We start from the raw sequence: 25,225 nt of genomic DNA on the forward strand, positions 1-25,225 counted from the left end.
GCCCCTCAGTGTGCTTCCCAGAGCCCCAAGGGCTCCACAGAGCACACTTTAAGAACCATTGCCCTAAAACATAATAGGTTTGTGAACATATTCGGATGGCATTGGAAATCATTTTCCAATTATCATAGACATAACATGAAATTTATGAATTTGCTCAAAAGACACTTTTGCATACACTTGCTTACTATATCCAGTAAATGTATTGGTTGATCCGATGTCCTGCCGTTTCAAATGGGGACACACATACACATGCAGATCTAGCTATAGTCAAACTCTAAACCAGCGGTTCTCGACCTGTGGGTCCCCAGGTGTTTTGGCCTACAATTCCCAGAAATCCCAGGCAGTTTATCAGCTATTAGGATTTCTGGTAGTTGAAGACCAACACATCTGGGGACCCACAAGTTGAGAACCACTGCTCTAAAAATTGCAGTCACAAAAGAAAACTATTCAAATACAAGCATATTGTTCAAGTATTCATGCTTTATGAATTTCATGTAAAACAATATACCGTATATGAGCATGGGTAGGCATTCAGAGATGCTTCAACAGATGTGTGAGAAAGTATTCCCCGAAGAAAGGAAAATCCTAATATGAAAATACCTAATATTATGGCACTGGATATATTTAATCTGAGCTCATTATGTAATTACAATATCACTTAACTGATTTAATAAAAGAAGTTAAATGTCAGTTGTAAAACTTTCTAGAGATAGCAGTGACAGCCAGGATATGACAACTCTTCAATTGAGATTACCATGATAATCTTGGTGTGACCCACATCCAGTTCTCATTGCCCTATTTGACTTTTTTCAACTAATAATCAAAAAATCTAAAACATTTTCTGATATAAAACAGTTTATTATTCAATCATTTAAAAACACATGTTTTCACTTGTCATTCTAAAAGGTTTTTAGATTTTAAATTAACATTCAGCATTAGTTTCTTCATATAAAGCTCGTACAGTAAGTTAAAATAGATCAAAATCAACTTTGATTTCATTTTTTAAATTCTTAGCTACCCATTTGCTAGAACAGTAAGTGAACGACTAAGTACTGTACTTCTTATTTTGCAAAGTAAAGCCTAAAATTTATACCCAACATATTCTTGCCAATTTATTAAATAATAAATAGTCAGAGCATGGCTCATCTTCTGGTTTCAGTTTATGCAACAGATATTTGTAGTCCCATATATTTAAAAAGGAGTCTTCAAAAAACTATCACTGCAATTCAGTCTTGACTAAAGCTTTCTAACCATATGGCTATCGTCGTGATATAAGCCTCTGTATATGTCCAAAGTTCATTATATGCCCTAGTAATTACAAAACATTTCCTCCTTCCAGTTAACAATATCTTTATTATATACAAATATGCATGCCTTTATACACTATATGCAAGCACACATCCTATACAGGTGAAGCACTTCTAAATGGTGTAAAGTACAGTCTAAACATACCTCTACAGAAGGTGAATAAACTCATTAAGTCTGAAACACACCAGGCAAAACTTCCATACACACAGCCAATGCTACAATGCCTCCTTTTCCAGGTAACCAAAGAGAAGACAACAAGCAAGAAAATTCATTATCCACAAAGTCTTTTTCTTATCAGCTTATTCCTTTAATAGGCCAAGTTTTTTAAGAGCCTCCCTTCTGTGCTCCTCAGCAACTCCCTTTGGGGTGAACTTTACACTGGTGCAAGGTGGCCTGGGCAGCATGGAGGCGGGCTGATATGGATAAGATCTTCGCTTGTCACTTTTCTCCAGTTCATCATTATGTGCTTTGTTTTCCTTTAGATCCACAAAGTCTTTCCCCATGCCAAGGGAAGCTGGGCGCGGCCGGGTATTCCTGATGAAATTGGAAGTAATCTTTTCAAAAAAGGACATTTTTCCAGAGGAACTACTGTTCTTAATGTTCTGGTCCTCAGTGCCAGGACAAATGTAACTACTCAGACCCACACCTGAACGCTCCAGTGTGTTGGATTTGAAAATTGTCTGTTTGGTACCTGGGATGTTATTCACTCCTGCGTAGTTTTCTTCCTCATCTATCTGGGCATGCTTCTGGTCAGGATTCCTATTATGAGTGATGTTTTCTGTTTGTACATTCTCTCTACTGTAAATCTGAGACATCTCTCTTGATTTTGAGTAAGCAGAGGTTTTAGCCACATGATCCTCTGGATCTTTCTCATTATCCAGTGGGAGGCCCAACTTCTCAAGGGCTTCTCTCCTGGCTCTTTCCTGTTCTTTTTGGAGAGAATGTACCTTCTCCATGGAAAAGTCACCAGTTGCAGCTCTGGGTCTGCCATTGGCTGGAGACAGCACTTTCAGCTTATGGTTTGGATCAATGTTGTATGACACAACATTACTTCTGCTGGTTTTCAATATAATATTTGGTGGCAGTTTTCTGGGCTTTGGGGCAGTGGGAGGACCTTGTTTAGGACTGAAATCTAGGGATGTTTCTTCCTGTGTAGGTTTTTGATCATTTTCTTGAACACCCAACATCTGTTCAAAGCTCTTCTTGTTTCCTTTAGGAGACACAGATTTCAAAGTGACTTCTTTTTCTCTTGCTAGGTCTGCCTTCTCTGGTGAAGGTTCCTGTTGGGTTGCTTCATATCTTTCCACATGGTCAAAACTCTTTCTAACTTCAAAGTGAGGAGGCAACACAATTTCAACTGTCTGGGAGACCTTGTTAAGAAATTGTGGCTCTTGATCTCTTTTGGAATAACTCTGCTTGTGGTCCTGAAATGGTTCAGGAGCTAGAATAACCACAGATTCCAGATCTGAAACCTTTGATTGTGTGGTTGTCTTGAACTGGTCATTTGATATGTCCAGTGTCTCATTTTTAGGAGACCCCCATGAAGTCAGGTATATCTGTGGAAGATCTTTCTGGTTCTCAGTTTTAAAACTTGTTGCCTCAACCAGGGAAATGTTGGCTGTTTTCGGGACACTTTTGACAATGATGTTCCTTGGAAGGCTACGATGGCCTGGACTTGGGATGTCAACAGGATCAGAAACAGATTTGATTCCATTTATTTCATTTTTTCTATGATTTATGAGATTCTCACGATCTAATCCTACACATTGAGAAAAGAAAGGGGCGAGAAAGAGAGAAAAAATAATGAGTAATGTCCCTTACATTCCTATTTTATTTTATTTATCACAAGCACCTCAGCAAGGAGGGAAGTAACAACATTGCTTAAGAAAGGAAAACAATCAGCAGGGAGAAATGTGGGCTGCAAAAGAAGAGAAGCAGTCTCAGTTCTCATATAGTACTGACATTGAGAGGATGCATTGTATTGCATACATTTCATGGGGTCTGGATGAGAATGGAAACAGTGAAATATGCATAAACAAGATAAAAAAAAACAGCTTGAAAATAAGCACGTATTTTGAGCCCAGAATGAAGTTTCCCCAGAAGCACGCCTGCTTCAAATCACTCACTGATTTTCTTGCAAGCTTACCTTTGGGAACATCTCTTGTAGGCCAGGTCCTTGGATGCTTAGAAGTTTCTGCTCCATCAGTAGAAAGCCCACTGTCGGCCTCAGCATCCAAGGAATCTAATGTCTCTTCAAGGAACATAAGACATTCTTTCTCCTCCACTGACAGGTAGTCATAATCACTGTCATTCTTCAAAAAAAAGAAACAAAACACTCTGAGACACAGGAAGAAGGTGATATAAAAGCTTATTGTGAAGACATGAAGGTGATATAAAAGCTCATCTCAGTTAGTTTAGCTTGCATTCAGGTATGCCTATTGGAGTTACTTGGAGAGGTTCTGCTTGCCAAGAGCATTTTTAAGGTTTATAACCAAGGATAAATTAAACTTCTCTTTTGAAAAATAATAAAAATAATAATAAGGTCATTATTTTTGTTCTTGATGGTGGAGTATTATCAATTACATGAGGGAAGGGCTAACAGAAGACATTTGACTACAATGATTAGGTTCTATGAATTCCATTTGCATGAGAAAAAAAACCTCTGGATTTAAAACAGTAGTTTTCAACATTTGGTCGTCCAGTTGTTTTGGACTTCAACTCCCAGAAATCCCAACCAGCTTACCAGCTGTTAGGAATTATGGAAGTTGAAGTCCAGAAAACCTGGAGGACCAAAGGTTGGGAACCACTGATTTAAAACATACTCATTTAGATTAAATTGTATACAGTAATATAGTGAAGTTCCAACTGATATACAAATCTAATTCATAACTAAAGTGAAGCCTCGTAGCAGTCACACATTGAGGCCATTCTTGCATCTTCTATAGTAAGGCCACTCTGGAGACATTTATTTTAGAGGTATCAAGTAAGGTTGAGCCTACACAATAGAGGAAATATCCTGTTAGTATTTAATTACATGCATAAGTTTACTTCTATCGTGTAACAGAATGAATGAATGGGAGGTTAGTTAAGAACTATAATTTGTGGTTAACACATATGTAGTAAGCCTCAATTCAGACAGGAAGTGGCTTTCTTAGCCTTACCATATATGTATGAATGACACAAAATGGGAACTATGAACCAGTAATAAAAATACCCACATACTCAATGGGCAGAAATCTACTCCACCCTTAAAATTATAGTCTTAAACCGGGGTTAGAGAAAACTGGCCCTCCAGATGTTTTGGATTACAAACATATCCTTCCTTTATCATTACCCAGGCTAGAAGGTGTTGATAGAAATTGTAGGCCAAAATATGTGGATGGTTGAGGGTTACCAGCTCCAATGTTAAGCTATAGGCATTTCAGCACATGATAAATATAATTTTATAAATATAAAATACTGTATGTCTATTATTTGCGCATACTCGCAAAAAGGACTTCTTCAGATTGTCATGAGAAAGAACCTTAAGAGCACAGGACACCTGCAAAAGTGAAAAACCATGAATACATATTTTGCTAATTTTTACTTAAGAAAAATCTCTCTAAGGATCTCTAACTTCTCCAGCACAACTCCGCTGGAAGTTGACTATAGAATCTCACTGGAGGACCAGAGATTCCTAGACAGATGTTCTCTCTAGGAATCTTTAGGTCCTCCAGCGTGGCTCCATGACAACCTTCAGCAGAATTTGACCACAAAATTGTATTGGAAGAACTCTGTGGTCAAATTCTGCTGGAGGTTGATCATAGTCATGGCCTTTGTGATCTCTTCCTGCACTGTGATTCTGTGACATTTGTGAATAATCAAAACTGCAAATGTGGAGGGCCAACTGTAATTATTTATCAAGACTTCCCTACTTTTTAGTTCATGAAAATGAAAAATTAAAATAATATTTACCATTTCAGATGAACTGGAGTTGTTGCTGATCATACTGTCGGAGCTGCCTGCACTGCCAACAACTGTTGCAGGATCTGGGTCAGAGGTTCCTATCCACAAGTCCTTTTTAGGCATATCACGGGTAGGATATGGAAGTAGCAAGTATGACACAGAAACTCTGGAAATGAACCATATAATAATGAATATATAATTCACTATAAAGATTGAGAAACCTCAATGAATGAAGATGAAACTCTTCAAGCAGTTAAGAACAAACAAGAACTAAGAGTAAAAAGTGTCATATGTAAGTCAGATGTTTGTAATTCAAGAACTGCCTATATAGTAAAACCTTTGACTGTGTAGATTATGAATAACTGTGGAACATTCTTAAAGAAATGAGTGCACTATAACATTTGATTATCTTGATTTATAACTTGTATTCAGAACTAAAAGCTACCATTAGTACAAAATTTGGGAGAAACTGGATAGGGGATCAGGCAAGGATGCATTTTATCACTCTATCTGTTTAACTTGTACATTGAATGCATATATATAAAGCAAGATAAGACTTGGAAGAAGGAGGCATGATAATTAGAGGAAGAATCACCAACAATTTAAGATATGCAGATGACATCATATGACCAACAACAAAATAGCAGCATCTTGCAATTATTGCTGAAGAAAGTCAAGAAAGTAAGTTTTACAGTTGAACATTTAAAAAAAAACCCAAAATAATGAACACAGAGGATTCACATAAGTTTGTAATACATTATGAAGACATTGAAATAGTTCAAGATTCACCATACCTTGGTTCAGTCATTAATTAGAATGGAGTCTCATTTGTCAAGAATAAGAAAACTAGGGCTTAGAAGGACAGCTATGAAATAAGTTAACTGGATCCTGAAGTGTCAAGTTATATAACTGGATGCTTAACTTAGAATTGTCTGTGGAAGCATATTTCCAGTTTCTATGTATGTAAAAATTGGACAATGAAGAAAGATAATGGAAAGAAAATCAACTCACCTCAAATGTGATGCTGGAGAAGAGTTCTATAGATACAGTGGGCTGCTAAAACTGATTTAACCAATCAACCTAACAAATAGGTCCTAGAACCAATAAAACCTAACCCTTCCTAGAAGCCAAGATGAGTAAACTGAGACTGCCATACTTTGAACATATCATTTGAAGACATGACTCACTAGAAAAGAAAAGGTAGAAGGCAGTAGGAAAAGAGGAAGACCGCATTCCAGATGAATAGACTCAATCAAGGAAGTGACGGCTCTGAGTTTGCAAGAGCTGAACAGGGCAGTTGATGACAGGGTGACATAGAGGCCTCTCATTCATAGGGTCGCCATAAGTCAAAACTGATTTTGCGACAGTTAATAACAAAGGCTGGATGAATATGTTTTTGCCCTACAGTTCCCATCAACCCTAGCTAGCATAGCCAACAGTAAGATATTATAGAAACAGTAAGATGTTATAAAATGATCAAAGGTCTGGAGAACAAGCCCTATGAGGAGAGGCTTAAAGAACTGGGCATGTTTAGCGTGCAGAAGAGAAGGCTGAGGGGAGACATGATAGCCATGTACAAATATGTGAGGGGAAGTCATAGGGAGAAGGGAGCAAGCTTGTTTTCTGCTGCCCTGCAGACTAGGACACGGAACAATGGCTTCAAACTACAGGAAAGGAAATTCCACCTGAACATCAGGAAGAACTTCCTCACTGTGAGGGCTGTTCGGCAGTGGAACTCTCTCCCCCGGGCTGTGGTGGAGGCTCCTTCTTTGGAGGCTTTTAAGCAGAGGCTGGATGGCCATCTGTCGGGGGTGCTTTGAATGCGATTTCCTGCTTCTTAGCAGGGGGTTGGACTGGATGGCCCACGAGGTCTCTTCCAACTCTACTATTCTATGATTCTATGATTCTATAGAACGCACAGTCCAAAACAACTACAGGGCTACATTTATCCATTTACACCTTTATTTATGTCCCACCTTTCTCCTAGACTGGGACTCAAAGCACTTTACAAAAAGCAGGAAATTTTTTAAAAGCACAAAAGTCTCAATTCTTCACTTCAACGCTAAAGCATGCTCATTTCTACAAGCCTCATAGTGGCATCTTCACAAGAATGCATTTGTATACTTTATTTATAGTTTTAAATAATGGGAAAATTAGTAATGTTCTTACAGCTAGTCTACTGAAGCATTGCATGCTCCTGAAAGATAAACATTGACTTTTTTTGTGTATGTGTCAGGCAGGACTGTAGCCGGGAAGTGGGGAGGGGGAAGAGTTCTAACCCCACCCCCCAAAACCTGGTTTACTCATGAATTTTAACTGGTTAACCAATTTATAAGTAAACCAGGGTTTTAACCTGACACATTTCAGGGGAGTTTTGAACCTTTAACACCCTCCCCCCCCCCCCCCCCCGAAGCTACAGCCCTGGTGTCAGGAGCAACTTGAGAAACTGCAAGTTGCTTCTGGTGTGAGAGAATTGGCTGTCTGCAAGGATTTTGCCCAGGGGATGCCCAGCTGTTTTGATGTTTTTACCATCCTTGTGGGAAGCTTCTCTCATGTCCCCGCATGGAGTTGGAGCTGATAGAGGGAGCTCATCTGCATTCTCCCCAGGTTGGATTCGAACTGACAACCTTCAGGTCAGTAACCCAATCTTCAAGTCATCAGTCCTGCTGGCGCAAGGGTTTAACCCACTGCACCACTGGGGGCTCCACAATATATTAACTGTGTTCAGACTATGCAAATTGGACACAGATACTGAAAGACAACAGCCCAAAAATAATGATCTAGTGGCCCAAAGTGCCTGTGCCAATGTACTAACCCCAGTTTCTTAGCACAATGCTGGTCCATGGATTATGCTACATATTTCCCCAAAAGGTTTTTTACAGAGAACTGATTCTTGATTTCAGATCACCAGTCCACAACAAGACATAGGTTTGAAAGGCAATCCCCATTCCAAGCCAGAGCTACATCCAAATATAATATAGCACAGACTGTATAGCCCAGTTGGAACAGCAGAAGAATTATCATCTAGCAGCAGCAGCTGTACATAGAACTTTCCTCTTTCATAATCTCTTTATAATTGGACTTCCTTCCCACCCAACCCCATGAATAATCCTAGTAGCATGGGGGAAAGGTAACATTGGCATTGGTTCTCTTTCTGCTCTTCAAAAGATTATTACAAACTCTCATCAGTTTACTTATGACCAGATAAGTACAGAGAAGTGTATATCACTTGGACCATTGAGAGAAAAGCAGACAAAACAGCTCTGCTGACTTCTGCTCTCACCTTCAATATCATTTCCTGCCTGCACTCAGTGCCTAGCACTTGTGTCAGTGACATGAGCAAAAGAGGGACATTTTGTACAGTGACAGTCAAGACTGACAGTATAATGAGTAAGTGCGAAGGTCATGCTCAGGGGCAGTGGGCAAGATGGCTATTTGCCCTCAGCATTTCAAGATGAATAGGTGAGTTTGGTAACTGGAGTATTGCATTTCAATGGGTTATAGCAATAGGTATCTTTAACATTCTCCCTCATTCACACCCACAAAATATATAGGTTGTTTGGAAAATAATTGCGGGGGAGGGGGGGGGAATAAACCCCTCCCAATTCGTTTTAAACTATGCTTCTTTTAAAGTATTATCTCATTCATTCCACATAATATTCAACATAGCAAGAATTGGTTTGACGTGATTCCTATACTTATAACCAATGAAAATACTGAAACAATATAAACACAATGAATAATTTAAAGAAGAAAGATGTAATCTGATGGGAGCTGCTAGATTGCCATTTCTCTAGGGTTAGATTTGTCAGTCTGCAAGACCTGATCGGGGCTGTTGATAATAGGGTGACCTGGAGGTTTCTCCTTCATAGGAAATTTAAACTCATGTTGATCACAGTTAACAACAACAAAGGCAGAAATCTGCATACCAAAAACAACTGGAGAAAATCAATACTTCAGAATTAAGACCAAAGGTGGAAGGCAATTATAAAAGGGAGCAGGGAGATTCCTGCAAAAATAAAAAATAACATAAAATAATTTTCTCCTAAACACCACTGGGGGAATGACGACATTTTCACTAAGCTTGAGACTGTAAAAAAAGACGTATTGAAGTTGTCCCAAGAGACCCCATGTTCCCTAGTTGACATTTTGGAGCATTTGTAGGCAAAATATTGTTTTGAATAATTTTGTAAATCATATTTTGATCCCTGGTGTGCCAAGAGGTTTCCAGGTGTGGTGGAAATGGCCTTCATACCCCCAGAGTGCATGTAGGGACATTCTGGGGGTCACAGAAATGGCCCTGGAGGACCACATGAAGCCTGCTGACCACATTTTGCCTTCCCTTGACATAGATGTAGATATGACTTATATATAAAGGAATGCCTAAAATTTCCTTAAGCCAACAATATAGAAGAACTATTTGATGCTTTGTTAGGCCCACATTTCTTTCAATAAAATCCATTCTTTTGGGTTGACAAAGAGAACAAAAATAATCAGTTGATACTAAGTGATGATGATTATAAAATATGTGCAGATAGTCAAAATGCTTTAAGGTTGTCAGCACCTATTAGTAATGCACTTATTTAATTTGGACAACAGCCAGGGTGAGGCTACCTGGCACATAATTGACATTCTTTATGTGAAGGAGAATGTACTTAAAAAGACAAGGCACAAACATATATTCTGTATGAAATTTAACAGAAACAAATGAAAAATTCTACGTTTAGTCCTCAAAAACCAAATGCACAGGTGTAGGAGGAGGACACTTGACTCAGCAATTTCCTATGTGAAAATAACCTTGAGATTATTTTTGAGGATAAATTTAACATGAGCCAGCAGAGCAATGCTGCTGCAAAAAAGACAAAAGCTACCTTAGCGTTCCAACTCTATATTTTTATGATTCCAAATATTTTCAAGGAGAAAATTCTTTTACACAGGGCCTTCCAAGGGAGCCTCCTCCTTTGTTCCTGCTGATTTTTTTGACTGCACAATGAAAATTATTCTAACATGCACCATACTGAATCAGAAAAAGGACTAACTAGCCCAACTTCCCATTCCACAGTAGCCAGCAGTGGCTATGACAAGTCTGCAAGGTGTCCACAGCACACTTCTGCTCCTCTTTCCAAGCAATTAATAAGGACGAAGCCATCAGGATTAGTGACTATTGACAGCCTTATCCTTCTTCAGATAGCTCCTTTCCTCCAGTAAAATAAGTCAGAAGGTATGGCTTTTACAAAACATGATCTTATATGTGTTGGTGGCCTTCATTTCTAGAAGTTACTTTGCAATGTCTGCTGTAGACATTTCAGGATGTCTTATTGGTCACTTTCTTTTCCTCTCACCAGCACTAGGGCACAGCAAATGATGATAAAAAAATAGTTTCCGTAAGTGTCCCTATTTCCAGCGGTCAGCAACATACTATCATTCTTCATGTTACATTGCCCTTGGTTTCTGTGATTTAGCTTATGTACACCTTCCTCTTGTGTGCAAATTGTCCTCTCTATTCCAGTTTGCTGTAATTTACTTTTATGTTATGTCCTCATCAAAGTCAACATATGATCAGACCTAATCTAGAATTCTTTAAAATCTTGATGTAAAAACCTATCTTGAATCATACTTTCAGGGCATTTATCTGTAATGAGCTCCTCGGCAAATGTAATGCTAAACTGCAGCCATCATACTAAACAAGGGGGAGAGGAATTCAAACATAAGGGAAGATAAAGAGAGTAGATTCGATGTTCCATGAAGTTCCTTCCAACTCTATGATTCTAATAAAGGGAGTCTACTTTTCTGCACCACAACTCTAATGTCTAATCCTATTATGGCATTTGTCCATCTCATGGTTTTGTTCAAATATGTCACTTCAGTCAGCTCATCGCTCCACTAGCCCTTGTGTCCCTCAGTTTCTCACCAATAATTTAAGGTTATAATCCCAAGCAATATACATGTTTAAGAATATTTTTTCATTTTCTTCCTTATTTATGGTAAGGGTCAAATGTGAATCTCACTTAAGGTCAAGTAAGTAATCTCCGGACTATGTGACAAAACCCACGGTAGAGGTAAGTATTACATCTATCTTGGCTCACTTCCTACCACTCCCTCCCCATTGTTTGTTCAGTACATTATATGGCCCTGTGAGGATGTGGTCACAAGCATTTTATAACCAGTATGACATGTTTCCAGCTCCACTTGTCTCCCCATGTCACATTCTGCAAATTCATCCACCAAGAGCAGGGCTACTCCTTTTAACATGGCTAACTGGTATTTAAGTTCAGCATTACTGTCTATGCTGTGATGTCAGCTCCATTTGTAAATATGTGTGTGCCTGTTCAAAAATCTACTGAAACAATTGTACCAGCCAATCTTAAGGGGGAACCATTTTAACACACAGAGGCACATCTGTGCTAATGGTAAGCTAGAATTCTGTTGTGACACTACACTACCATAAACATATTATAGAAGTGGTTGTGCTTTCTCAGAGGTTATGTAAGTATAATCTCTAGTGCAGGCATTCATTCTGCAAGAACATGTGCACCCCCACCTTTTTCTTTGGTGGGTATAGAGTTAAGTGTCCACTGCACCATGACTAAGCTCAAAGCCTCATTGCCCATTATGCAACTGACTTCCCAACTGGCAGATCCAGTATAACTATGTTCACATATATTTGCACTATGCCATAGACTCTTGGCTATCATGTTAATGGTCACGTAACAGGCTGCTTCAACTGAGCCCTAGCAATCCCTGGTAAGTTGGAATGGAAAGAAATGTTAAAATTTCAGATGAAAAATGGCCAGAAAACCTGAGAATCCTGCATGAATGAGAATCTTCTGAATCTGAGGCATACTTTTGCCAAAAAAAAATCTATATATGGATATTTTTCATAGAAAGCAGCACTTTCTACACATATGTTACTTATAGGAACATCTCATGCAAAAACTTGCACTTTCTACACAGAAAAGGCTGTTTTCTGTGCAAAGAACCCAGATATGGATTTTCCACACAATACATCCAAAACAGTCCATGAAAACACCACAGATTAAGAAACATTATAACTGAGAGGAGAAAACTGCTCAAATTTATCATTGTTGAGGATGAGAATCAAATTTATGAAGACTGACATCCCTATGCGTAAGTAGATCTAACTTCCATTTTTAACCTCCTGTAATACTATGTGATGACCATTGTGGAAATGTAAATACCAACTGTCCCAATCTCTGATGATGTAAAATGGAGAGCAAATGAGGAAGGCGTTGGTAATACACCAAGCTAGAGGTCCAGCACTTCTTTCCGAGAATACCAGGGTTCCTACCAGTATATTCATGCCAAAGTATCCTAAATAGGTAACTGTGTCAAGTATAATCCCTCTTCCAATTACAGACTGGCAGTTGTCCATTGGAAGTAGTTAGCTGTGTTCCTGTCCTCATAGCAAAGGATAAATAAGATGGGGACAAATATGTATTTAGAAGAGTCTCTGTCATTAATGCTACAGGACCAGAATGGGCAAAAGCCAAATTGATCCTATCATTAGACTGTAAGGCAACAACGTCAGAGAGAAGGTAATAAGGGCTGTGGTGTTGACCTCTCAGGTAATTCTCCTGCTATTTTCTTCTGCTGGAGAACAGAGTTGTACAAACCTAAAGTTGACATCCTAGCCAGCTAGATGGACCTAAACCAGAATCTAGGTGTTCTATCTGAATCTCATTTGGACCATTAGTTGGGCAGAATTCCAAGCATTGATTTTCTAAAAAAAATAATAAATTCTCTAAGTCTTCTGGAGTTGTGCTGTGAGCCAGAAATGCCACACTATTGTTTGAAGATAAACAAGCCTTTAGGGGTTTAGTCAGTAAATGAAATATCACAGCTTCACAGAGATTTAAAATGCAGAATGACCATCTGCTAATGCCCTGCAGTAAATGTTGCAGTTTGAAGAGAAATTATCTCTGTTTTTAAAGACTTTTTATAGATCTGCAAGCAAAAAGGTGATAAAGTTCTTTGGTAAGAATTAACCCTCCCTTATGTTTAAATATAGCAATCCCTTGCTATCCAATGGACTTTGATTCCAAGACCACTGATGGTTTTCTCAAGTTCAATTATTTTAAATGGTGTAGTCAACTAGTGTCTCTTATATAAAATGGCAAAATCAAGGTTTGTGCAAAACAAAACAGACATAAAAATGATATAGTGGAACAAACACTCACAGGGTTAAAGTGTAATTTTTTTAATAACAGGGGAAATTATGTATGTTATAGGTCACACTCCCCAGGTTTCCCATTTCTTTGAAGTGTACCTACAGTCATCACAGTTCATAAGGAAAGATAGATTTTTCCAGCAAAATAAAATTACATTGTTGTGAACTAAACTTGTCATAATGCAAAGTGTTGGGCAAGTCACTGTGTGACCTTAGGCAATTCACACTCTTTCAGTCTCACTGGAATAAATCTTGTCAAGAAAACCCCATGATAGGGCTGCCACAAATTGGAATTGCATAAAGATACACAGCAACAAAGGGATTTGTAAATGACAACTTCATCAATAACATAATGTACTGCATCATCAGATTATTATACATATGTTTGGTGGGAAGGCATTCTCAGTTGATAAGTGGAAAATGAAAAAAACTATATTGATCATTATGCCAGTTGTAGTAATTTACAAAGACTTGGAAAACGACACAGGAACATTAGCATAGATAAGACAATTAATCCTTTTTATTGTAATGAACAATCAATTAGGACAAAGAGAGTGATACTTGAATATTTTTAGTTAAAATATTTAACTCACATCCTTGAAGGAAGTCATACCTTGCTTTTTCCCCTGTGATTCCTGCTGTTTGCCCTCATTTTATTCTGCATTTTCCCCCTGTGAATCAGATAATAGTGTGTTACTCACAAGGCCCCCTATGGTGTTTTCATAGCTGCTTTGAGTTTCCTTGTGAAGAGAAAAAATGGGGTATAAACTTTTATATTAATAATATTATTTATTAATAATATAATATTTTACAAAATTTTGCCATGGTGTTTTTTTAAAGTACAAACATCCCTGCACACATGCATATCCTTGTGGTAAGAAATGAAAAAGATACCACTGGAGACACTTATGTCTTAATATTTTTTTAAAAAATTAATCTATACTGCATCACAAATGTACATGGGCACCTTACAGGGCTTTTCCCTCCCTGTTTACTCCACCAAAACCTCTGTAAGGTACCTTTGACTAAGAGATATTGATGGGCCCAAGGCCATCCTGCCTTAATATATTGTCAAAGGCTTTCATGGCCGGAATCACTGGGTTGCTAGGAGTCTTTCGGGCTGTATGGCCATGTTCCAGAAGATTTCTCTCCTGATGTTTCACCCACATCTGTGGCATCCTCAGAGGTTGTGAGGTACGTCAGGAAAGAAAGCTTCTGGAACATAACCATACAGCCAGAAAGACTCACAGCAACTCACTCATCTTGTCTTATTTCAAGTTTCACCACTAACTATTAGACTTTAGTGGCCATCTCAGATCTTAAAACACAAATGCAACAATTAATGTACTTAATTTATATCATATAGAAATTTACATAATATTCTATTTGAATATATATACATCTTAATAAAATACAAATTAGGTTATCTGGATTTGGAGAACTAGAATATGGTGGGGGTGTGCTTTCAATCAGGAGTAGATACTATCTTGTTCTTCACTTTGGACAGAAAACCAACACATTTATAGATGCTGAAACAGCAGCAAGAAATCCAAGCTAGATAATTAACTTTTAAGAAAGAAATTCAGGATTGCTCCCTTTTCTAAACATATTTACACCAAAGTTAGGTTTCTGTAAAGAATTTAGAATGGAGTAATGTTAAAGGAGACTGATTCTCAAGGAACTGTCTTAATTCCATATCATTGAGGACACAACATTCATATCAGTTCTTTCCCTATATATTCTTACTTTCCTGTGTTGGAGAATGTAATTCTCCATATATAATTCGATAATTTTGTATTCATTATGTGGTGGCCAATTCAGCACCTTTTGTGACAGTATCGCCAGAAAAACTGTCAAGGACTGAAGAAGGGAGAGAGAAGTGGAAGTCAAACACACCACCATCCATCATTACACAGGATATGAGGAAGAGCAAACATGCTAGTACAAACCTGAGGCTCTGCCCCAGTCCGTGTTTCTTCACACTTGCACCCACCCACTTGTCAGTGTAAGCTTCAACCAGTTGCTTCAGAGCCATGGGGAAATTTCTCGGTTGGTCCTCATGGGAAGTTTGGTGTTATTACCTTACACTAATTCACCACGGCCATTATAGCACTTGGATGAGGTTATTGTTTAATTGACGGGTTTGTGTATGGTTAATTGTCAGTCTAGTGCGTGGTATATAGCAGGGGTCCTCAAACTTTTTAAACAGAGGGCTAGTTCATGGTCCCACAGGCTGAAGGGGGAACCAGACTATAGCTTGAAAATAGTGAACGAATTTGTATGCACACTGCACATATCTTATTTGTAGTGCAAAAAAATTATGAAACAATGATACAATACTTAAAATAAAGAACAATTATAGCTAACTTAAACCCAGTATTTCAATGGGATGTGTGAGCTTGCTTTTGGCTGATGAGATAGTCAAACTAATTAGGGTTGTTGCTGTTGTTGTGTGTCTTCAAGTCATTTCAGACTTAGAGTGGGAGTCGGGTAAATGACCTGGGAGTGCCGTATCCGGCTCACTGATCTTTAGGCCCTTCCAGACAGGCTTTATATCCCAGGTTTTCTGCTTTAAACTGGATTATATGAGTCCACACTGCCAGATAATCTGGGATAAATGGAAAACCTGGGATCAGATCCTGGGATATAGGGCCTGTCTGAAAGGGCCCTAAGTATAGAGCCCTGGTATAGAGAGATCTGTGAGGGTGACTTCAGCTTTGGGTTCAGGATTCCAGAGGAGAAGAGAACATCCTTAGGGGTTGATCTGAAGCATTTCTCCTCTTAGTCTATAGTTTTGAGGGGGGGAATAACCATTCACAGTAATGGTTGGCCTGAGTCAAGCTTGATTGTCAGGTTAGAGGCATCACTCCTAGGACACGTCTCAGGCAGAGATGTTCTGCGTCCCTTTTGTTCTGTACTTCTGCCATGTTTTGTTACCCTACTGCAGGGGTCCTCAAACTTTTGAAGTGGAGGGCCGATTCATGGTCCCTCAGATTGCTGAGGGGCCAAATTATCATTTGAAGAAAAAAAATGAACAAATTCCTATGCTCACAGCACATGCCTTATTTATAGTGCAAACCCCTCCCCCAACATTTATTTATTTACAGTATTTACTACATTTATAACCCTCTCTCATCCCGAAGGGAACTCAGAGCGGCTTACAAGTTGTATGTACATACAATATATTATATTATTAGCATAGCACAATATTAGCATTACATATTACTTTATTGTACTATACCATTATACCGTAATATTATTAGTAACATTACATTTAATATATAATATATAATTAATATTAATATATTATACAATATTATTATATTGTATTATTATTAGCCGCCCTGAGTCCACTATTGGGTGAGAAGGGTGGGGTAGAAATACTGTAATAAATGAATAAATAATATATTGTATTACATTATAATATTATTATCAATATTATATGTATATGCAGTATATTATATTATTAGCATAGCACAATATTAGCATTATATATTACTTTATTGTACTATACCATTATACAGTAATACTACTAGTAACATTACATTTAATATATAATATATAATTAATATTAATATATTATACAATATTATTATATTGTATTATTATTAGCCGCCCTGAGTCCACTATTGGGTGAGAAGGGTGGGGTAGAAATACTGTAATAAATAAATAAATATTATATTGTATCACATTATAATATTATTATCAATATTATATGTATATGCAATATATTATATTATTACCGTATCATTCATTTACAATATTTCATTTACAATATTAGTAAATGATAGAACAATACAATATTTAAAAATAATAATGAAGGCTCATGGAGGAATAAGGTTATAGAATCGTAGAGTTGAACAAGACCGCCCAAAGGCCATCCATTCCAAGCTGGTTCAGCCAGGCAGGAAGGTACCACCTGAGCCCTCCCGACAGATGCCCATCTCCTTGACCGACACGTCTTGTCTCTCCAGGAGCTGCAGAACGACTTGGACCGGGAGGCCAATGGGCTGCAGGAGCTGGAGGCCCAGAAGCAGGACGCTCAGGGCCGGCTGGATGAGATGGACCAGCAAAAGGCCAAGCTGCGGGACATGCTGGGCGACGTCCGGCAGAAGTGCCAGGAGGAGAGCCAGGTGGTGAGTGCATCATGGTCATCATATATTGTAATACAATATAATTATATATAAGACTAGCTGTGCCCGGCCACGCGTTACTGTGGCGTTGTCTGGTGGTGTTGGTGAGAAATTGTTGAGGTAGTGGTGGTATTGAATGCCTGTTGTATGGTTGTCTTTATGTTTAGTATGCACACTGAAGTGGATTATATGGCAGTGTGGAGTCAAGATAATCCAGTTCAAAGCAGATAATATAAGATTCTAAATGGGTTATATAGCTGTGTGGAAGGGCCTTGAGTCTACACTGCCATATAATCCAGTTCAAATATGATAATCTGTATTTTATAGGCAGTGGGGAAGAGGCCTAAGTGAGGCCTAACTCTGCCTGTCCCCTGGGCTGAGTGGGTTGCTAGGAGACCAAGTGGGCGGAGCTTAGCCTTCTAACTGGCAGCAATTGGATAAAAACAATTATTCTTCTCCCTCTAATTAGGACTTTATTTTTCTTTTCTTTTTGTTGTATCAACCTAGAGGCGTGGATGATGGGTTGTGTTGTCAAATTTCGAGGTTGGGGGGCCTGTAGTTTTGTTGTTTTGTGGGTTGCCGTGATGCCATCACTCTTTTATATATATAGACTAGCTGTGCCCGGCCACGCGTTGCTGTGGCGTAGTCTGGTGGTATGGAAAATAAAGTAATTTCTATTATTTCTATATATAATTTCTGTTATTATTCTATTATTATTGTAGTATATTATCATATTATTACTATTATATTATTATTATATTATTCATTGCTCATGACTACATTGAAACTAGAATAGAGAGATATCAGCGTGGAAACTGCAAGAGGTACCATAGATTGTTGGACATGGAAATAATGGCAGTAAATAGTTTTTGATTTATTGAATACAGTTATATATTACAGTTATACACTTTTGTTATTTAAAATATACATATTGCGAAATTATGTTTTTTTCTCTCAGAGTGACACACCACCCAAGTCATGCTAGGTTTTTTTTGGTGAATTTTGACACATTTATATTTATTTATTTATTTATTTATTTTTCAAACTTATATGCCGCCACTCCCCTAGGGCTCGGAGCGGCTTACAAGAATCGGCTAAAATCAACAATTTAAAAAACATTTTAAAAACATCTTTAAAAAAATAAAAAAAATTTAAAAACATCCTAAAAGCACCTTTTAAAACATATGAGAGCCATGCGTGAGTTAGGGCCTTTTACCCTAGCACTTAAGACCTGGCTCTTTACTAGAGCTTTTAATCTATGTTAATTTTATCAATATGTGTATGTATGTATTTTTATCCTTTACAATTTTATCTTGTAAATCGCCTAGAGCATCGTGGATGGAGGGCGATTAATAAGTAATTAAATGATGATGATGATGATGATGATGATGATGATGATGATGATGATTTATATGCCGCCCTTCTTTCTCACCCCGAAGGGGTCTCAGAGTGGCTTAGAAATTAAATTTACATACAATATTATATTATTAGCATAGCACAATACTGGTAATAAATTACTATATTCTACTGTATCAATATATTGTAATATTATTAGTAATATTACATGTAAATTATATTATATAATTAATATTATTATATTGTATTATTAGTATTATATCGTATTACAATATAATATTATGAATATTATATGTTATGTACAATATGTTATAATTATTATATATTATTGTAAATTATATTGTTGTACATGGAAATAATGGTAGTAAATAGTTTTTGATTTATTGAATACAGTTAAATATTACAATTATATATTTTTGTTATTTAAACTATTGCGAAATTATGGGGTTTTTTTCTCAAAGTGACACACCACCCAAGTCATGCTAGGTTTTTTTTGGTGAATTTTGACACACCAAGCGCAAAAGGTTGCCTATCATTGGTCTAGATCAGGGGTCCCCTAACTAAGGCCCACGGGCCAGATGCAGCCCACCAAGGTCATTGACCTGGCCCCTGTCCTAAACTTTAGACTCAGGGTTGACCTAAGTCTACCTTGTTTTTGGAGGTCTCTTTGCTTACCTATGGTCTTATGAGATCGTCTAGATCAGGGGTCCTCAAACTTTCAAAGCAAAGGGCCAGTCCACAATCCTTCAGACTGTGGAGGGGCCGAATTGTCATTTGAAAAAAAATACGAACAAATTCCTATGCACACTGCACATGTCTTATTTGTAGTGCAAAACAACAACAACAATGAAAGAACAATACAGTATTTAAAAATGAAAACAATCTTAACCAACATAAACCTATCAGGATTTCAATGGAAAGTATGGGCCTGCTACTGGCCAATAAGATAGTCAAGTTAATTAGGATTGTTGTTTGTTGTTGTTGTGTGCCTTCAAGTCATTTCAGAATTTGGGTGAGCCTAAGTCTAAAATTAATTATTTACTTACTTACTACATTTATTTACTACATTTATATCCCACCCTTCTTACCCCGAAGGGGACTCAGAGCAGCTGTATGTACATACAATATATTATATTATTAGCATAGCACAATATTAGCATTATACATTACTATATTGAACTATACCACTATATTGTAATACTATATGTAATATATAACATATAATTAATATTATTATATGGTATTATTATTAGTATTATATTGTATAACATTATAATATTTTTATCAATATTATATGTATATACAATATATTATATTATTAAAAACTGATATAAAATGTATTATAAAACTGAGGGCGGGGGCCAGGTACATGACCTTGGAGGGCCGCATTCGGCCCCCGGGCCTTAGTTTGGGGACCCCTGCCCTACTGCAATACTCTTGCAAATAGTAAAAACTGCCCTTAGTTAACCAACTAGCTTTTCCTTCAGAATGAGTGCACAATTTAAATGTTCCTTTTAGACTAAAATGTAAAAAAATAATAATTCTGGAAGCATCAGCTTTATAATATTTATCCAGAACAAGGAAGTTGCCATTACTAGGGGAACATAGAGAACTATTTCAGAAGGAAGACATTGTGCAATACGGATTTATATAAAAACATGGTAGATTCTCATCTTTTAGGACATGTGTCACTTCACTTTCAAAATTAAAACATGTAAAGTACTTTGATTAAGAAAAGTTTGATTACTTGTTTGAATAAGCAGTACAAGTTACAGGGATACTTTGATTTAAGAGTTTAATTCGTTCTGTGACCAAACTCTTAACTCAAGATGCTCTAATCTCAAAGCAATTTTCCCATTGAACTGCTATTAATCTGTTCCAGACTTCCACCCCGAGTTTTATTACATGTTTTTAAATAAGAAAATGAACTTTATAAATAACAAGTAATGTATAAATGCACATCCATATAGAACAAATAAATAAAGATCAACTTTAAAATGGTAGAAGCACAAAGTTGTGGTAAGAAAACACATTTGAGGAAACAAATATGTGTTGGCTAGTATAACATCAAGGCAAAATCTGCACATTTACATGGAACAATAAAAAGAAAGATCAACTTTAAAATGGTAGAAGCATAAAGTTGTGGCAAGAAAGCACAAAGCACAAAGTGAAGAGACAGAAGCATCATACTGAACTCATTACAGCCTCCTTCCCTCTCTTGCTCCCTCTCCCTCTCTTCCTGTCTCTTTCATGAAGCCAAACATACCAGGAGTTAAAACCACACAAAATCAACTAGCCCAAAATTCCTCAAAACAGACAGCAATCCCCCAAAGCAGACAAGAGCACGAGGCACGGAGGCTGCTCTTTTGACGCTCTAAAGTCCTGTACTCTCACGCTAGTGCTCCCTCTGGCACTAGCTCTTAACTCAAACCACTGCTCTTATGTCAAGGTGAAACCAAGCCTAACAACAGCTCTTAAAATGCTCTTAAGTTGGGGTGCTCTTAAGTAGAGCTTCCACTGTACAGCATAACTTGTCTAAATCAAGTTGGTAGAGGACAGGAAAAAATTGGAGACTAAGCACACACTGAAACTCTTAAGATATTTGGAAATCTCAAAGCCCAGCTATTCAGAAAGTTTTAGATGTTAACAAAGGCATAGCTAGCTATAAATAGCTATCAGATCAGACACATTAAATATTAACTAGCACTGTGAACTCAAAATTCAAAGATAATAACTATAGGTGTAGGACAAAGCAGTAAAGTATGTTTTCTTGATATATTAAGAAAATGAAACTAGGGTGTGCCCCACTCTTATAATATCAACAATGAATATGTAAGCCAACTGAAAGAGGCAGGGATTGCCAGTCCTTCCTATGTGACCTTTAGTGACAGGAGATGATAGAGTTTTTAAAACTGATGTCAGAACATAGTCATAGGATCTATATGATTTCATGTTCTCCTTCCAGCAGGTCCTATGTAATATACTACCAATTTTTTCTATGATAAAAGAAGAAAATACAGAAACAATACATTTAAGACCAAGTTGCTTCCTCTATAGCAGTTTGCCAAATTATCGTCTTCTCAGGCCCCTTCTTTATTGCCCTATATTCCAGGATCTGATCCCAGATTATCATCTTTAAATTGGATTATATGAGTCTCCACTGCCAGATAATCTGAGATAAGAAGGTAATCTAGGATCGGATCTTGGGATATAGGGGCAGTGTGGAAGGGGTCTAAGAGTTTTGGACTAATCAGAATCCCTGATGATTGGTAAAGGCAACTGGGGCTTCTGGGAGTTGAAATCCAAAACACCTAGAGAACTTGAGTTTTAGAATCACTGCTCTACAGGCACTTGTCCTTAAATCAGAAGATCAGTTCATAAGACATTTATGGAAGCACCATGAATGTGGCTCACTATTACAAGTGAAATTAGATGCTATTTAAGCACTCACAGTTTGTTGTTTAACTCACAAATTTAGGGAAGCAGATTTAATTCTGGAAAATGAAAGCTTAGTCCAAAGCCATCCTCCCTCCTATAAACATTAACTGACCTTGACCAAGTTACTGAAAAACAACTACAATATAGGTTGGCAGTAAGGGTAGAAAGTTTCCTCTTTCCTCGTTTTCACTTCTACCATTTCATTTACTTAATTGTAATGACTATATCTCACCCTTCTTCCAATGGGCTCATCATGTCACACACGAGTCTCTTGTTCCCATGTTATCTTCACAACCTAGGTTTGTCTAGGACTCATGACTGGCCCAAGGTCACCAAGCAAGCAAGCTTCACAGGCAAGTAGGGATTTAAACTTAGTTTTCTCCTAGTCTTAGACAATTATTATTAAATTACACTATGCTCCAATTTCTACTTAATCTAATGATATGAATAAAGTTACTAACAACTTATTATTTGCAATAGTCATTTCTTAGACTGTAGAAAAAGTTAAGATCTATAATGCAAATTCCAACAAAAATGGTTTCTAGAACATCTCAAGTAATTTTAAGACATACTTGCATAACATCTGAATCTCTGAGAAGAACAGCAGCTCTTTAATCCTATAACTTTTACTTGCTCCCTGTGATAGCAAAAAGCAATGAGTTGTCACACAGCTGTCAAGCCACCAGTTCTAGTGCCAGGTCTCTTTTATATTTCTTAACAGTTTGGGTCACTTTACATTTAAAACAAAGTCTTAATTATAAATAATCTTGTTGGATCTTTAAGAACCATTGACTACTTCATGTACTTCTCCAAAAATCGCTAATAACTGCAGTGCAAACAAACTGAATAAAGCACACAAATGCATTTGTCTGCCATCTATAACAAAGCAACACATAGGCTACTGAAGTAATTAATGTGTACTGTGGAAATGGATTGCATCCCAAGACAGAAGGGAAGACCCTATCACACTACAATGTTGCAACACTATTATTCCACTTTAACTGACACAGCAACATTTTATGGAATCCTGGGATTTGCAATTGAGGGAGTGGCATTCAAAATTCCCAATCAGAGAGAATTTTAAATGTTTAAATTACAAACCCTAGACTTCCTCAGAATGCTTCCATAGCTGTTTAAACAGAATAATAGCACTATAACAGTGCAGTATGATAAGGCCTGAAGAACACGTCACTATTCCCTCCATAACATCATTTTTGTCCCTTTGGAAATCATTGTCATGCAATTTTCTGTATTTAGCAGAGATTTATAGCCTTGCCTCAATTTCAAGCTGCACAAAATAGCTATGCAGATAGAACTATATATCACTCAGTAATTCCCTAGAAACTGAAATCGGTGATCAAGTCCTTCAAAACTCTTCAAATCTAATGAGTAAGAATTAATGTCCTATATACTTAGAGGCTCCATTATAATACCATATATACTGTACATAAGAAGAAACAATGTAATAAATATTAATAGAAAATGGTTTGTACACACTTGTCTGGATTTATCTACAGAGAATGTAATATTGTTGCTATTCCTCAACTGCCAAAACACATCAGAAAAAGAGACAGGGAAAGTCTCTTCCATACATGCACCAGCAGCTTGACTGTAGACAATTGCAATTTCTCTACACACAAAAGACAGCTCTCTGATCTATATATAAATACGTATCTGCACAATACCGGCTGCTACCAAATATCAGATTACAAACATGCACAATTGCCTGCATTTATCTGATAAGAAACAAATTTCAACTCCCATTACATATTAAAAATATTTATGATTGAACCATTGTAGATTTAATCAAATTTTTCCAGTTACTAGAATTTGAACAGCAGACTTTCTTTCCCAACACCTATAAAAGGCATTTTATTAAAAACGGGAAATATTATGTTAAAAACTAAACATTCTATTTCTTAAAACGGATGCCTGCTCTTACTACTGCTGCAAGTTTGTGCTGTTCATTCATAATTCTGAATAGACAGCACAGAAAAAAGTTATATCAGTTTCTAATTAAAGCACTGGACTAAATCCTAGAAGTCCTTTTTAAAACAGCAAAGATTGTGACCAGCAAGGATTCCCCCAGCTGGCTTTTGTAAAAACTTGCACTATGTTTGACTTACATTCACAAGAAAAATCCGTAAGTCTTTCCATAAGCCTTCTTTAGTCCAAAGATGTCTTGAAGAGTAAAACTAAGGAAGATAGCACAGAGAGAAAGAGAACATAAAGGTAGGGCTGCACAAGCGCCAGGTATTTGTACTTATAAATCCAGGGACGTTCCTTACCCTCCTAAGTAAATAGTTGAGTTAGAGTTTAACTCACCTGTATTAGGAAATGGAAACAGTTCCAAGTACTTTGCTGTGTACTCAAACAACCAAACGAGCTTCACAGCCTTCTCCTTGCTCTACTTGACCTCCCACTGACTTACCTAGACAGGTAAATTCCTCCTCTACCTTTCCTCAGTCCACCCTTCTGTTGAGTCCTAACCAATCACATGCACTCCCCTAAACTCCTCACTCCAGCTGTTCTCCAAAGGAGGAGGAGGCAAGAGCAAGGAGTTCCTGACAAACGACGAGTGCTTTACCCAGTTCTAGTTTTTGTCAGTCAGAGGTAGAGCAAAAAGGCAAACATTTCTTTGAACACACACACACTGACACACCCTTTCATAGGTACATTTCTTAGCATGAAATGTTTTTGCAATTAAAAGGAGATGCCGCCCTCTAAAGTAGGAAAGAGGGGAAGGCAACAGCAATAAATCTGTTGGATTTACATTTGTTTGGCAAGGTGGTTGTATATTTCCTTTGGCCATTGGGGCTTGTCCCCATAAAAAAAGGACATGGAACTGGTCTCCCCA

At 37.4% G+C, this 25,225-nt stretch overlaps 1 protein-coding gene across 5 annotated transcripts; it reads right to left on the bottom strand.

Moving 5' to 3' along the window:
* Positions 1-837: 837 nt before the first annotated feature.
* c4h1orf116 (chromosome 4 C1orf116 homolog) lies at positions 838-25,021 on the bottom strand. Of its 5 annotated transcripts, none has more exons than XM_062978601.1 (6): positions 24,694-25,021; positions 24,495-24,563; positions 14,035-14,112; positions 5,263-5,419; positions 3,455-3,620; positions 838-3,067 (listed from the first exon to the last, which is right to left on the bottom strand). In XM_062978601.1, the coding sequence occupies exons 4-6, from the start codon at positions 5,374-5,376 to the stop codon at positions 1,608-1,610; spliced, it is 1,740 nt and encodes a 579-aa protein (XP_062834671.1). In that variant the 5' UTR covers positions 5,377-5,419; positions 14,035-14,112; positions 24,495-24,563; positions 24,694-25,021; the 3' UTR covers positions 838-1,607. The 5 variants fall into 5 exon arrangements, with proteins under 5 accessions (XP_062834671.1, XP_008113876.2, XP_003224062.2 ...); XM_008115669.3 differs by having other exon boundaries at positions 14,055-14,112; positions 24,694-25,020; XM_003224014.4 differs by lacking the exon at positions 24,495-24,563 and having other exon boundaries at positions 14,055-14,112; positions 24,694-25,020.
* Positions 25,022-25,225: the final 204 nt, after the last annotated feature.

This window comes from Anolis carolinensis, chromosome 4 (assembly GCF_035594765.1).
Source record: "Anolis carolinensis isolate JA03-04 chromosome 4, rAnoCar3.1.pri, whole genome shotgun sequence".
Lineage (NCBI taxonomy): Eukaryota > Metazoa > Chordata > Lepidosauria > Squamata > Dactyloidae > Anolis > Anolis carolinensis.

What these genes read in the sequence shown, in the direction of transcription:
- c4h1orf116 (XM_062978601.1), bottom strand. Translation starts at nt 5,376, where the DNA reads ATGCCTAAAAAGGACTTGTGGATAGGAACCTCTGACCCAGATCCTGCA. An exon ending in ACTCCAGTTCATCTGAAATG is followed by an intron (nt 3,621 to 5,262) that starts GTAAATATTATT and finishes TTTTTTTTGAAG; the next exon opens with AATGACAGTGATTATGACTA. An exon ending in TACAAGAGATGTTCCCAAAG is followed by an intron (nt 3,068 to 3,454) that starts GTAAGCTTGCAA and finishes CTCAATGTGTAG; the next exon opens with GATTAGATCGTGAGAATCTC.